Source organism: Schistocerca serialis, chromosome 4, assembly GCF_023864345.2.
Source record: "Schistocerca serialis cubense isolate TAMUIC-IGC-003099 chromosome 4, iqSchSeri2.2, whole genome shotgun sequence".
In the NCBI taxonomy this organism is placed as follows: Eukaryota; Metazoa; Arthropoda; class Insecta; order Orthoptera; family Acrididae; genus Schistocerca; species Schistocerca serialis.
Genome location: NC_064641.1, coordinates 2,204,491 through 2,221,281, shown reverse-complemented (window position 1 = coordinate 2,221,281; position 16,791 = coordinate 2,204,491). Strand labels below are relative to the sequence as shown.

Genomic DNA, 16,791 nt, shown 5'->3' with positions numbered 1-16,791 from the left:
ACGCACTTTATAACAAATTGAAATGAAAAATGTTTTGCCGCGAGGGAGAGGATGACCCTTATTCATAAATTCGTATTTTCGGTACCTGTTGCATAACATTTTACCTGATGGTTCAAATGGCTCTGAGCACTATGGGACTTAACATCTGAGGTCATCAGTCCCCTAGAACTTAGAACTACTTAAACCTAACTAACCTAAGGACATCACACACATCCATGCCCGAGGCAGGATTCGAACCTGCGACCGTAGTGGTCGCGCGGTTCCAGACTGAAGCGCCTAGAACCGCTCGGGCACCACGGCCGGCCCATTTTACCTGATGTCTACCTGATCTAACAGTAATAATTCCGGTGGCAGACTGTTTGCCGTAGTGCAAACCAGTGTATATCAAAGACACAAGCAAACAATGAGTGAAAAATTTGTAACAGCCGCATTAAGTGGTCAAAAATCCCCCGCAATTTTTATGTAAAGTTTTCGTTCCCAACAAATAAAATCTCGCTATACTTACATCAAAGTATAACAATAGAGAAAAATGTTGATGCACTCACAGGTTGATGCCGTCGTAGCCGGCACCCAACCCCACGTGGTTGACACCCGCTACGGCGCGGATGTGGTTGATGTGCGCTGAAAAAATAAAATCACGTTTTAGACTAACATATTAAATGTGTCACACAACCACAACAACTCATCACACATTAACCGATCAGGACACATAATTAATTTAGCTGCACCATTTAAACAACTAGAAAATCTTCCAAATTATAATACTTTTTACAACAATTCGACACAGTGCTAACACAAGTTCGCCCAAGCCACATCAGTAACTCACGCAACAGCTGTGCTCACTTGGAAGGTGGTTTGAAGACCGCAGTACTTTGTTAGGCGTGGTTCTGTTGAACAACATATGGCCTTTCAACATGATTATACGATGAGTTATATGATGACCTGCAGTTTAGCATGGGTCGCAAAATGTGATGCAACTTGGCTACTTCCGCATTACTATAGCACGGAATGGTAAGTGACAGAAAGATTTCCTGACACTACCAAAGGATTGAACCCTGATCCGAAGAATTTGCGTCTGGTATTACAAGCTGCTAATCACTTGTATGTGAATCTGAAAATAAAAAGTTACTAGCGGCACCTGCGATTATAGTCTTTCCTACAAGTGCAGCTTTGGAAAGGCATAATTGCAGATGCGTGAGGTATTGACTACTCAGGGGCATTGTTGTTATTTTTGTGTGTTGGCGTCTTCAAGATTGGTTTGATGCAGCTCTCCATACTGCTCTATCCTGTGCAACCCTCTTCCCGGACATCTACCGCAACCTACGTCTTTTTGAACCTGCTTCTTACTGTATTCACCCATCCGTCAGCCTCTACGACTTGTACCGTCCACACTCCCCTCTAATACTAAATTCGTGATCCATTGACGTCTCAGAATGTGTCCTACCAAACGAACCCTTATTTTAGGCAAGTGTTCCAGGTTCCATTCATTACCTCCTCATTAGCTATATGAACTACCCATCTAATCGTCGGCATTTTTAGGTAGCTTCATATTTGCAATGCTTCTATTCACCTCTTGTCCAAACTGTTTATCCTATACGTTTCGGTTCCGGTCAAGACTATCTTCCAGACAAATACCTTCAGAAAAGACTTCCTGACGCTTAAAACTATATTCGATGTTAATGAGGGGCAGCAGAAATCGTAAAATATAGATAGATTGACGTTCGCCTTGTCACAGATAGGAGTATTTTATTACAATTCATGAAGTATTTCTAGCTACGTTGAAGCTTCCTCACATTTTAACGTCATGTCGTCATTGTTTGACTGTTGTAATTCTCGCTTGTCATATTACGTACATAAAAAGTAGTTTATTGATATAATTATAAATAAAATAAAAATATGTACAAAAATCACCTGTTGATTGTAATGTCAAGTGTACAACTTCAGGCAAGGATAATTTACACAGTAAAATATTATTTCTTGCCTTTTAAACTTGTTTATTTCTAAATGTTAATATTCTGAATACCTCTGTGGTCTGTACGTACTCTTCTCTGCTCTAAGACGTGAATACTGTTAAGGCTACACTGAATAACGCAGTGGCTAATGAATTCATTTACGTGATTTGCCGTATTTTAAGAAAGTTTTATTTTCTGCAAAGGTACTTCAAATTCGAGAATGAATCTTTCATTGTGCAACTGTTACTTCCTGTCAGATGAAATCTGTGTACCAGATCGGCACTGGAAAACGTTTCATCGTATTTCAGGTTGTTGTAATAGGGTTAATTAAGGTTCTTCGTTTTCGCTTCTGTGTGAAGTAAGAGGAAACTGCTTTGGCTGTAATTTAGTCTGTCTCTGTGCTGTTCAAGTTGTCAACTGTTGTGGATTTTTCATAGTGGTTGTACCTGAGAGTATCATTGCGCGTTTTGTAGCGGATTTGAAAAGTACTCCCTCGTTTTTGTATGTGGAAGGTGGGATAATTGTTACATTGCTACTTATTTATGTTGATTTATTACAGCTTTTTAGTGTTCACCGAGTGAGGAAAATGATGACTAAGGATATTGTTTGGGGAGGGACACAGCTTTACTTAAATATTCTCAAACAATGTATCGAAGTACGTTATGGTTGGGTAGGTCTGTGCTGTATCTGTTGTCTTTGTTATAGTTACACAGGTATACTCCTGCACCACGACAATTGAATGATAACGCTGGAGAGAAATTCCTTTTCACGCAAAATATCGTTTGTTTGTTTTTGCTTTATCGAAAAACGTTTCAGCACTTTATGTGCTAACTTCAGTGGAGCATTGTTTGTTATTATGTTCGAAGAGCATAATGAAGTGATAGCACGCTGTGGTGTTAATATTAATTTTGGTTTGAAGCTATTTCGGTACGCAACAGTGGTAACGATTAAGCGTTAAATTTCACTCTAATTTACGTTTTGTGGCTAATACTGTATACAAATGGTTCCTGAAATTTCATACGTTTACGCTGTGTTTAAAATTAGCAAACAACACCAACTTGGAAAACAAGGTAGCTATAGAGTTGAGCACATAACGGTATCAGTTATTTGGCGCTGCTGCTTTTATTTCTGATATACATTACACAGCTTAACACCTGCAGATAACCAAGTTTTTTTCTATTTTTCTGTTGTTGATCTGTTTCAGAGAGATAATCGCTGTATCGTATAGCGTTCTCAATACGTCACCTGTTGTTAGTGACCCTGTAGCCACATTAAATGTTGTTACGAGTTGTCGAATCACACATTCTCTTCAAACGGCTGCTTTTAAACATTTTATTTACGTTTTCAGAAAACCACAAGTTTTGTGACAATGTTCCGTATAATTTACTGTCATACTTCACTGTGAGTTAATTAATTTATTCTTCCTCTCAAAAATCATTTAATTTCATCAGCCTGCACCTGACGATGAAACCACAGTCTTTAAAATGCAACTGAAAGTACTTAAACCGAACTAACCTAAGGACATCACACACATCCATGCCCGAGGCAGGATTCGAATCTGCGACCGTAACGGTCGCGCGGTTCCAGACTGAAGCGCCTAGAACCGCTCGGCCACACTCGCCGGCAACTGAATGTGTATTTCTTAACCCAAAACTCTTTTCATCAGAAGTCACGGTGCTAGGAGGCTTAAAGAATAAATTAATAAATTTAGTGACTCTTCTTAGAAAAATTATTTCTGTGTTTTCATTGAGAGATTACCTCTGCATCATGAACTTTGAATGAATATATGAGTAACTATATACAAAACAAAACCGGGTGTCGTGGTTCTAAGGAACTGTTATTATGTAAATACGTATTATGATACAGCAAACGTCTAGCATTTGGTTTTTTTGTGGAATATACACCATGTGATCAAAAGTATTCGGACACCTCCAAAAACATATTAGGTGCATTGTGCTGCCTGCTACTGCCAGGTACTCCATACCAGCGACCTGAGTGGTCATCAGACATCGTGAGAGAGCGGAAGGGGGTGCTCTGCGGAACTCACAGACTTCGAACGTGGTCAGGTGATCGGGTGTCACTTGTGTCATACGTCTGCACGCGAGATTTCCACACTCCTAAACATCCCTAGGTCCACTGTTTCCGATGTGATAGTGAAGTGGAAACGTGAAGGGGCACGTACATCACAAAAGCTTACAGGCCGATCTCGTCTGTTGGCTGACAGTGACCGCCGACAGTTGAAGAAGGTCATAATGTGTAAGAGGCAGCCGGCCGAAGTGGCCGTGCGGTTAAAGGCGCTGCAGTCTGCAACCGCAAGACCGCTACGGTCGCAGGTTCGAATCCTGCCTGGGGCATGGATGTTTGTGATGTCCTTAGGTTAGTTAGGTTTAACTAGTTCTAAGTTCTAGGGGACTAATAACCTCAGCAGTTGAGTCCCATAGTGCTCAGAGCCATTTGAATTTTGTAAGAGGCAGACATCTATCCAGACCATCACACAGGAAGTGCAAACTGCATCAGGATCCCCTGCAAGTACTATGACAGGCGGGAGGTGAGAATACTTGGATTTCATGGTCGAGCGGCTGTTCATAAGACACACATCATGCCGGTAAATGCCAAACGACGTCTCGCTTGGTGTAAGGAGCGTAAACATTAGACGATTGAACAGTGGAAAAACGTTGTGTGCATTGTCGAATCACGGTACACAATATGGCGATCCGATGGCAGGGTGTGGGTATGGGGAACGCCCGGTGAACGTCATATGCCAACGTGTGTAGTGTCAGGCGTAAAATTCGGAGGCGGTGGTGTTGTTGAGAGGGCTTGCACCCCTTATTTTTTCGCGTGGCACTATCACAGTACAGGCCTACTTTGATATTTTAAACAATTTCTTGCTTCACACTGTTGAAGAGCAATTCGGGGAAACCTGCTGTTATCCCCACAACTGCTGTTTATAACGCTGATCAAGTCAGGTTTCGTGAAAGAACTGATTGCACACCGCACTTTATCATTTAGGGGTAAAAACGAAGGTTTCAGTTGCCCAATCAACGAATGCCAGTGACAAGTATGAGTGGCTTAATATTTCTGCAGCTGTATATCTGTCTTCAAGAACCGCAAGGCAAATTAGGACTAAAAACAAAAATCTTGTAATCGGCGTATCAAAATCTGGAAAAATGGGAAAGAATAAATTTCAACATTTCGTTCTAAACGTATTCCTACCAGCTGCAGAAACTAATTCGTTACTTTTGCTGGATTCATGATGTGGACATAACGACACTCTGTTTTTGTGGAGGATGAAGAAAAATCTGTATATGTAATGTGGATTCCGCCTGGAACTACTGTGCTATTCATCCTATTGATAAAGGATTCGACAGCGGAAAGCATTTTTCAGGAAATTATCAGAAACGTCATTTCCGATACCTCTCTCTTATTTCATGTTTATCAACGGAACAGTATTCTTAATCTCCAGTAATTTTGGCATTATCAGTTTTCTTCTCCACGCTTTACGAATTTGATCAAGCATACTTGGTATGTAGCGAAATATGCAGAACAACGCCCGGGCCCCTTTCTGATTCCATCTCAGTTCTGTCTAGAATGAAACTAGTGGTTAATGCGAAGTGCCTGACTGCATCAATTTTTCCTTTCTCAGCTGTGTCTGGTGCAAGAAAAATTTTTGGTTTTGTTATTCAAGAGAAACTTCTCATTTTTATGAGGAGTACATGGAATAAGCTAAGAACTGTTTCACTGATAGTCAAGTGTACAAGATTCAAACATTACTGTAAGAAATGGCCTACAGGAATTGTTATAAAATGTACTGAAAGACACACTTCATTTACAAATCCTCACTGATGGAAATCGTCTGTGACATCAAACACTGCCATGATTTTATTTTCTCTGTTAGCCGCTATTATCAGAATTACATGTGCAAGAATTGAACTGTCGATATGAAGTAACTAAAAAAAATGTTTGTAGATAGTTTAAGCCAGGTTTTCAGCGGAGCAAACGAGCTAACAGGCACTATCAGAAGAGAAGCCTGCCTGGTGTACCCGGTAGGCCTCTGCTGAAGGTCTTTCAGCTGGACGCCACTGCAGTTACTTACGTGTCCCTAACCTTCCCTAGTTACCTAACTGGAAAATGGAGACATGGAGTTTAACGTGGAAGCCGAACCACATTCTTTCGTAGCCACTACAACATCTGTGAGAAGTGAAGGCTCGGTCAGAAATCATAGTGAAAGAGTTGTGATGTGAACGGGATATGATTCCGCGCTCTTTGGATCAGGAAGCTTGCGCTTTGCCACTTTTTGTTTCATTTTGTTCGTTATTCTTCGTTGTGATTTGTCGTAGCGGACGTCACATGACACCCGTTGAAGTTCGTTGTCGATCCCTTCACTCAGATTTTTTTATCACAGAGAGCAACCGCCCTCTTCCGCCACTAGACATTATCTGTTTCACAAAAAAATAAAAAAAAAGAATATGACCATTAGACTTTACACGACTAGTGGAAACGCTAGTTGTGTCACCTCTTGAGATGATGCTCGACGCCGATAATTAGTGTTCTGTTTATAAATTTCCCTTCAAAGGTAAAGAAAAGACAGAGAAAAACGGAAGCCGACATACAAGGAAAATTTTGGACCAGTTCTAAGGAGAGATGGAGCTGCAATTCCATGTAAAACGCACAATCTCCACGCATGTCACGCTTCCACACAAATGAGACACTTATATACCTCCTTCCCTGTGCCATTCTGCGTACTCCGTCAAGAGCAGTCTGCTCGCCATGCTAAATAATCCTCACTGAATAGCAAAGTTTCGCATCGTGTCTCTAACAAGATAGAGTTGTATCTCGTATGCCGAATATTAGCTCCAAAAACTAAAAACTAATAACACAGCGTTCATAGGCAATGCTCGCTACCTCGTGTTCTCTTCCGTTCCCTTTAGTATAAACGATTCTATCCATACACAAGCGAATGTTAGTGAATTTTCTGGAGATGCTCATTCGCGCGTGTTCGCTTCCATTCGCTCCATTGTAAACCAGGCTTTAGGTGAAACTTCCTGGCAGATTAGAACTGTGTGCTGGACCGAGACTCGAACTCGGCACCTTTGCCTTTCGCGGGCAACTGTTCCAACAACTGAGCTACCCAAGCACGACTGGCGCCCCGTCTTCACAGCTTTACTTCTGCCAGTACCTCGTCCCCTACTTTACAAGCTGTCTCAGGCTTAAAATTGGTGTGTGTGAACTCCGGACAATTCCGCTACGCGGCGCTGCGTGAGTGATTCACCGAGTCGGGAGCTAGGTGGGCAGGGCTGTACAAACCGCTGTTATAAGCTGTTCTTCCGCCGCACAAAGATGTGTAGCTTCAACATTTCTTACAAAGTACTTGCAGTGCCTCTTAGCAGCTAAAATTATGGCAGTGCATTTCTTTCGTTGTCTTCCTCCTATGTAAAAATATTGCATGTAAATTCCGAATTTAAAGCTTTGAATAAAGACAGTAACGATAACATTTTATGTCTGGATTAGCTCTGAATAAAGAAAGTGGTGATAACCTTTTATGTCGGGATTGCTGAAAATTGAGCGCTGCCACCGGTCAGATGTGCGTCACGTGTAACAAGGCAGCCATTTTGCACCCAAGTAGGACATGAGATAATTCGGAGAACTATTGATCTAATTAAGACTTATCTTAGCATATATGGGTATTGCAAGCACACAGACTTATTTTAAATCAAATTAAGAGCGTAACGCAAGGTGTCAATTTTTCTGGGGTGAAGAATACCGCAGTGTTTTGCAGTAAACTACAATTAGAAGGTAGAGACTGGTAGCAGGTTTTGCCGAATTCCACAAGGCGAAAAGACTGATAAACATGGCTGTATCAATTTGTAAATTCTATCGTTGTGAATTACATAACCTGACGTTTATCTTAAATTGCGTAACACTTACAGCTTGTAATACTTGTAGCGTAATTGGTAGTGTGCTAGCATTCAAACGCAAGGATCGCAAAATCAGTACCCGTTAGAACCAATTTTATTTCTTTTTCCTTCTCTTCTCTTCGGTTAATACTACTGACTTCTTAAGTTTACATCACTTGTAGCACAGTTATATTAAATATTTAGCCCATTAAGGGCCAGACATTACCGTAAAATAATACGATTTTTTACACATAAAATGCTTATTTGATCTAATTGTACACTAATATAGACATGAATATACAAAAAACAAATACACAGGCCCCAATTAAAGAACAGCAAAAAATATTGCAATTAGGCAACTTTGGGACTATAAGGAGCTTTATTTTGTTATCTTATGAAATTTTTGAAAATAGTTTGAATGGCGACGCACATTACATTTTCTACATTGGTACACTGTTGTAGTTTTGCATAACCTACATCTTCTTCTTGCTTTATCTTCCTCCTCTATTATTGTGTGGCCTATATCGTCATGGCGTACTTCTTTCGGAAGAGAGCTTTTTGAGGGGCGTCTTTAAGTGGAGTTCCCTGTGTCCTGAAGGGTTGCGGTTTCTCTGTTTCCTCCATTCTCGGCTGCAGTATCTCCTAATTTCATTGGAGTAATGCGTAAGTACGATCGAAATTCAAGTTGTGACATAAGTTCCTCATTTGTAAGATTGTATATGATCCATAAATTGACAGTTACACTTTCTATCAAGTTGGTGAAGAGGGACCACCACCATTTCTTGCCTCTTATTCGAGTTCTGTAATTAACAATAGAATTATCGTGTAAATCAACGCCACCCATATTCTGACACTACTGAGATATTACCGTACACAGGAAGAGAGAGATACTTTTTTTTTCTTTCGGACTGTAACTCTTCGTATTCGCTAAAGGTTCGATGGTACCATTGTTCGTACCGACTGTCACAGTGCAACAGTCATTCCACTTTACCACCATGACTTCTGTTTTATCCTCAGAAAGAAACACAAACACACCCCCTGCCTTTTTTGTTCATGCTTCAGGTGGATTCCAAAAGACACTTTGCACGGCGGTTCTCACGAATGGTGCCATTGTCAAAAAATCCCTTACGATTTAAAATACGAGATAAAGAATAAGGAAAAAAATCAAAATATACACAATGACGAGATGGGACTTCAAAAACCGAACGCAAATCTGTAACTACTTGCTCATCCAAATAAAACTAAAATGTGAAACTTCCTGGCAGATTAAAACTGTGAGCCGGACCGAGACTCGAACTCCGGACCTTCGCCTTTCGCGAGCAAGTGCTCTAGTAACTGAGCTACCCAAGCACGACTTACGACCAGTCCTCACAGCTTTACTTCTGCCAGTACCTAGTCTCCTAGCTTCGAAACTTTACAGAAGCTCTCCTGCGAACCTTGTAGAAGTAGCACTCCTGAAAGAAAGGATATTGCGGAGACATGGCTTAGCCACAAACTGGGGGATGTTCCCTGAATGAGATTTTCACTCTGCAGCGGAGTGTGCGGTGATATGAAACTCCCTGGCAGATTAAAACTGTGTGCTGGACCGAGACTCGACCTCGGGACGATTATCGAAGTATATGAAAAAAAAAAGAAAACGTGAATTACCTATAAACTACGGCATGCACACACATCGTTCGACATGTAAACGTCACTAAAGATATTCGGATTTAGGTTACGACATGTTCCATATGCCTGCTATCACTGATGACGATGTTGCTCAGACCAATAGCGGAGTCCTGCATGTCCAGCTGAAGTGTCGGAACATCGACACTGTCGATGACCTCCTGGATGGCTGCTTTCAGATCAGCAATGGTTCTTCGGTTATTGCTGTACACATGGTCTTTAATATACTCCCAGATAAAGGAGTCGCATGTGTTCTGATACGGAGAATATGGCGGCTAATCGAAGTCCACGCCAGTAGCCTCTGGGTACCCCAGAGCCAGAATGCGGTCCCCAAAGTACTCGTCTAGGACGTCAAACACTCTCCTGCTGCCGTACAGCAAATTACGTCCGGTGTGCACTCTCTTTGCCTCGCCCTATGATGCATTTAGGACGTGTGCATCGGCTTTTAACTAAGTTAAGCTGCACGTCCGCGAGATTACGCTGACACTGGAGTGTACAACCCGGTCCACGCTGGCGACAGCCGCTGCTGCTCTGGAAAATGCCGAACGCGCTCCCCGAATCAGTGTGAGCTACACATCAGTCGGAGGACGTCGAAGCAGTGATGCGACTCCGACGGGTAGGAGCACGGGGGCAATAAGACGAGTGGTATCCAGTGAAGATTTAATTCTCAACAGAAAGAAAACGGAAACTAAAATGATAAGTGCTGTAGATGAGATCTTAGCGGGGTTCCAGAATGAACTGCAACCAAAAAGGGCGTCAACCACTATTACATCGCAGGTTAGAGACAAGATTTGGGCGCTCGCACTAGGTCAAGAAAGGCTCTATGGACAAAATGAAGAGCTCAGAACTGAAAACGCCAGACCCGGAAAAGAACTAAATGTTGCAAACGCACCATCTACATCTACATCTACATACATACTCCGCAATCCACCATACGGTGCGTGGCGGAGGGTACCTCGTACCACAACTAGCATCTTCTCTCCTGTGTTCCACTCCCAAACAGAACGAGGGAAAAATGACTGCCTATATGCCTCTGTACGAGCCCTAATCTCTCTTATCTTATCTTTGTGGGCTTTCCGCGAAATATAGGTTGGCGGCAGTAAAATTGTACTGCAGTCAGCTTCAAATACTGGTTCTCTAAATTTCCTCAGTAGCAATTCACGAAAAGAACGCCTCCTTTCCTCCAGAGACTCCCACCCGAGTTCCTGAAGCATTTCCGTAACAGTCAAGTGATGATCGAACCTACCAGTAACAAATCTAGCAGCCCGCCTCTGAATTGCTTCTATGTCCTCCCTCAATCCGACCTGATACGGATCCCAAACGCTCGAGCAGTACTCAAGAATAGGTCGTATTAGTGTTTTATAAGCTGTCTCCTTTACAGATGAGCCACATCTTCCCAGAATTCTAACAATGAACCGAAGACGACTATCCGCCTTCCCCACAACTGCCATTACATGCTTGTCCCACTTCATATCGCTCTGCAATGTTACGCCCAAATATTTCATCGACGTGACTGTGTCAAGCGCTACACTACTAATGGAGTATTCAAACATTACGGGCAAACACCAGATGGCCAGAACGCATTCAGCGCCTGGAACAATAAATAGCGGAACTCAAATCCGAAAATCAGAGATTAAAGTCAGAAAACAAACCCCTCCCTCTCTCATTTGCAGCTGTTGCGGCTGCCGGTCCGATTGCAAAACCTGAAAGCAAAGTACAAGTACGCATTCAACAAACAAAAGCTAAACTGTCAAGCACACTTTTCTTTTAATCAGAAACCAACCAAGATGCGAGAACCAATAGAGAAACCATCACTAAAACAATTAACCCCAAGCAAGACAAATTAAGAATAAAATCAATCAGGTCAACAGCAAACACCGTAATAATTGAAACAGACTCACAAGTAGACAAGAATAAGATAATAGAAAAAGCAGCACAGCTTAAGGATATTAGGTGTGAAGAACCCAAGAAGTTCAGACTCCTGCTGGCACTGCACCATGACTCAACATATTTAACTGACCAGGAATTCTTAGAAGAGCTCTACGAAATAAACCTGAGTGAACACATTACTAAAAACGAGTTCGATAACGAGGTTAAAATAAAATTTAAAACAAGACCAAAGGGCAAAAGGATGCCGGCCGGTGTCGCCGAGTGGTTCTAGGCGCTTCAGTCTGGAGCCGCGCGACCGCTACGGTCGCTGGTTCGAATCCTGCCTCGCGCGTGGATGTGTGTGCTGTCCTTAGGTTACTTAGGTTTAAGTAGTTCTAAGTTCTAGGGGACTGATGACCTCAGATGTTAAGTCCCATAGTGCTCAGAGCCATTTGAACCATTTGGTTTGGCAAAAGGACAGTAAACAATATTGTATAAGTGTCGCCAAGAGTACGATTACTGCTGCTTCAAGAAGAAGGGGTTTTTATTCAATTTGAATCCGGGTACATCAATGAATTTGTTGCTGTACAAAAATGTTTTAATTGTTGGGGCTTCGGTCACCCATCAAAACGTTGCGACAAAGATTTACAAAGATGTGCAAAACCGGGACACAAAAAGTCAGAATGCAAGCAGGAGAATCCTGTAGGCTGCATACTATGCAAACACAGAAACAGAACATGCGATAAGGCAGGGGGCGGCAGACTGTCCAACATATACGCAGCTCTATGAAAGACAAATAGAGCGCACCGAATACGACGTCCTGGACAACGTCCATTAATAAGACGTGCTACCATAAGCGTCAGAAACCCACCGCCCTAACACACGCAGGAACAGACGTAACTAATAACACAAACAGGCAAAGGTACAAATCGCCGTCGACTAGGATGAGAGGCTGGCGGCAAGCCGTTGCCTGGCGGCAACACATGGGGATGTTACAACCCTCAGATGCAGATACCGATACTAATGTAATGCCTCGGTGCTGGGAGACAATACAATGCAAGTACTTCAGCATTACCGACTATATAGACGAGATGTGCATGCAGGGTGCAACAGAATATGAGGTTGCCAGGCACCTGAAATGTCACATGTTTGATTGGGCCATCTTCCAGGCTGGTCTCCTTTTACGGGTTGACGAACTGGAAGACGAAATATTGCAAGGTAGTACAGAGAAATACAACGACGTCCTTGAACATCCTCAGAATGGACATGTCACTGAGTTGACAAGAAATCCAACACCACAGGCAAACACAAACAAAGACAACTGCACACTACCAGCGCAACAAGTAGAATATGATACAACCAAATATAAACGCTATATTAGATCAGGTCGTTTTGTGTAGGGGGAGGGGGTGGGGGGGGGGGGGGGTAGCGCACACAGTCACTACGAAAAACAAAACAGTAATGTAGCTGAACAGAAAGACACATCCTGCACCGGCAAAACACCAGACACAAACACCACAGAAACAGACATACAACAGTCACATTTTACGAACAAGTCCCAGGTAGAGATCAAAAACCACAAGTCACTATCCAGGGGAGATGTTCAGCGAAAACACATCGAACTCCATACTATCAGAAACCAAATAGCAGGAAAGACGTGCTGCACTACAGAATTACTCGAGATCGGACAACAAACAAACAGTCAAGAACACCAACCAGATTCAACTAAAGACCCCAAGCTGAATACCGTTAGTTACGTAAACTACGGAAACTTAGATGTTAACCTACGACTTAGCAGACTAGAAAACAAGGATATATTTCAAACAGATCTGCGCTATGTAATACGAACTAAGCAGGAAAACGGGGACAAAATATGCTTTCCAACTACAGAACAAACTGACAGGATGATCCTAAGAGTTGAAAATCTGCCAACGAACCCCCAAGAGCTATGTAAGCTTCTAGGGGAGGCATGTGCGCGGAGGGGAGAGGGCTTAAACCTAGAGAAAGTGTACAAGGACTTCGTGAGAACACATGGACGTGTGTTTCTGGATTTTAAAGAAACCACACCCAAGTGTTTTTCCTTCTCTAGATATCCCTTATCAAGGTAATACAACTAAATTGCCAGGGCAGTACCCTAGTAGACGTAGAACTAGGTAGGCTCTTAGAAGAAACAAAAGCAGACATCGCCTGCGTTGAGGAACCTTTTCTGCGAGGCGGGAAAATTTCAGGGCTCCCCTCAAATCACAACAGCTGGAACACCAAACGCGAAAGCCACGATAATAGTAGTTAATAAAAACCTCATAGTAAGACAGGTCACCCAGTTTTGCCCTGAACACATTGCCACAGCAGAAATAACAGACGGACAGGATGTATGGCTCATGTCGTCTATTTACGCTCAGTACTCGCATGATATAGAACCTTTCTTAGACAAAATGAAAGACATGCACGACACTCAGAAAGAAAAAGGCTGCTTATTCTAACTGATATCAACGCAAAATCCCCCTTGTGGAACTAAGATAGAACTGAGGGCGGAGGTCAACTAGTGCTTGACGTGGTAAGTCAATGCAACCTCCTCATACTGAATAGGGCGGGTCAGCCACCTATCTACCCCGGAGACGCCGGTGGTGTAAGTAACATAGACCTTTCCCTAGCGAACGCAAAACTCTACCACTAGTCAATACATGGAGGGTATTTGACAGAGCCACACACAGCGACCACAACGCAATCGTCTTAACAACGGACAGATATATCAATGCACATAACATGGACCACGAGCAGCAACATTTACTCATAGGAAGAGCCGACTGGCAAAAAGTTCGAGATATTGTTGAGGCAGCCGGCCGAAGTGGCCGTGCTGTTAAAGGCGCTGCAGTCTGGAACCGCAAGACCGCTACGGTCGCAGGTTCGAATCCTGCCTCGGGCATGGATGTTTGTGATGTCCTTAGGTTAGTTAGGTTTAACTAGTTCTAAGTTCTAGGGGACTAATGACCTCAGCAGTTGAGTCCCCTAGTGCTCAGAGCCATTTGAACCATTTATTTTATTGTTGAGGCATCGTCGCTACACACTGTTCAAGGCAGTATAGATTACAAAACGCATGTACTACGAAGAACACAAAAAGCAGCTACACCACGCACAAAAACTGGGTGGGGACAGTAACAACCGTGGTCGATAGAACTGGCAAGACTAAGGAAGGATTCAAGGGACAAAAGAAAGTACTACCAACAAACAAAGACAGCTCCTGATAGACAGATAAGGCTTGATCTGTATCGTGGCGTTAAGCAGAAATACCAGAAATAACCAAAGACAACAAGGCAAGACTACTGGACCAATTTTGTAAAATCCCTGCTACAGAACGACATCTGGGGACAACCATTCAAGACAGAAACAGAACGAGTTAAGACACCGACAGTTCTGTCAACACTAAAAGAAGCTGACGGCACAATGACCAGAGGATGGAGAAGCGCAACAGAATATCTTCTGAACAGGCTCCTCCCGGATGACGACCCCAAGTATGAGGAGCGACACCACGCTGATCTAAGAGAAAGCATGCGGCAACCACACGTCAGCGACAGTGTAACCATGCCACTCGCGCAAGAAGAAGTCGCGACGGCAATCAGCAGGCTTAAAAACTGAAAAGCACCCGGCCCAGACAAAATACTTTCAGAAATATTAAAACAAACAGTAACACAAATCACACCTTAGATTACTAACATGTTCAACGAGGCACTACTAATAGGCAGAATTCCAATCCTCTGGGAAACTGCTAACGTAGTAATAATCAGGAAATCACAAGACAAAGAGCTAACAGACCCCAAAACGTACCGACCGATCTGTCTCTTAAACACTCTCAGTAAGATACAGGAAAGGCTGCTGTGTGACCGTTTGCAATCGCACAGGCGCCTCCTCGGCTTAACGCCCCATCACTTCGGCTTCAGGGAAGGTAGATCAATAGAAGATGCCGTCAACCAAGCACTAACAGTTACAAATAGCATCAGCGACAGATACGCGGCCGCCATTCTAATCAACATAGCCGGGGCTTTTGACAACTTGTGGTGACCGTCCTTCTTCGCCTGGTTAAGGGAAATGGGGCTGTCAGCATCCCTCTACAATAGCCGCCTCGATTACTGCAGAGGCAGAGTGGCGGAGTGGAAAGCTGGTATACGGAAGGTTGTCAAGAGAATAACAAAGGGATGTCCACAGGGCCCGATCTGCGGACCAATATTCTGGGATATCGCCATCGAGCCCTTGCTGAGCACCCTGGACAGTGACGACAGGGTAAGAGGTGTGGTGGCTTACGAGGATGACCTGCTCATAGTGGGGTCAGCCAACTCGAGAGCAGCACTAGACACAACAGGCACGCAACTGCTTCAGAAAATTAACAGTTGGTGCAAAGAAAATAAATTAAAAATAGCTCTCAACAAAACTGTAAATTTACTGCTCAGAGGGACACTACAGAGGAATCCAATTCTAAAATTAGACAATACAAGCATACAGAAGAAGAAAGTAACACGTTATTTCGGACTGCATCTAGACGAAAAACAGACTTTCAACCACCATATAAAACTGACAATTGACAAAGCCTCCAAAATAATGCACAAACTAGCAAGACTAAACACAACTCAGTACAAATGACCTATTAAGACGATAAGAGCCTGCCACATTGGGATAATCGAATCCATCGCATACTTCGCCGCAAGTGCTTGGGCTCACAGACTAACAAGACAATTGCAAGACGAGGTCAACGTTGTATACCCCTGAGAATGAGCGGACCCTTCAACACCACGTCACTAGAGGCACTTTGCGTTGTGATGGGGACCAGCCCTATAGACGTAACAACACCTTACAGAGCTGCACTTTACTGGCTTAAGAGGGACAGGCTCGATAAAGTCACCGAAATTACGGGAACCAACATTAGGAACAAAACACAAATGAAACAATGGTGGATTCAAACATGGCAGAGAGTGTGAGATACATCTGATAAGGGTCGCCGAGTACACTCTTTCTTTCCAGATGTACACGAAAGACTACAACTGAAACATGTCGACCCAAGCCGGGGGATGGTCCATTTCCTGACAGGACACGGGCCGTATGTGGTACGTTTAAACCGTATGGGACTAACTAACGATGAAGTTTGCGTATGCGGAGAAACTGGGACACCAGAACATGTCTCACTGCTGTGCAACACGCTAGCACAAGTGAGACCTATACAGAACGACAATGACGTCGCCAGAATAATACGTAATCCTGATGACTGGAACGAAATAAATAGCGTAGCCGATATTGTATCGAACACTCTGCACGAAGAATGCAAGCGCCAAAACCCATATGGGAGGAGACGTAGACAAGCACAGACAACACAACAAACCAGATGGGAGGACACAAACACGACCACAGATTCCGAAACCGAGGAA

The 16,791-nt window shown here is 43.2% G+C and overlaps 1 protein-coding gene across 1 annotated transcript in view; it reads right to left on the bottom strand.

The window, feature by feature from the left end:
- LOC126473635 (dipeptidase 1-like) overlaps positions 1-16,791 on the bottom strand; it is a 1,495,347-nt gene that overhangs the window by 60,455 nt on the left and 1,418,101 nt on the right. The window contains exon 12 of the mRNA XM_050100820.1: positions 546-621. Within this exon, the coding sequence (XP_049956777.1) occupies positions 546-621 (76 nt within the window). The remainder of the gene's footprint in view (positions 1-545; positions 622-16,791) is intronic.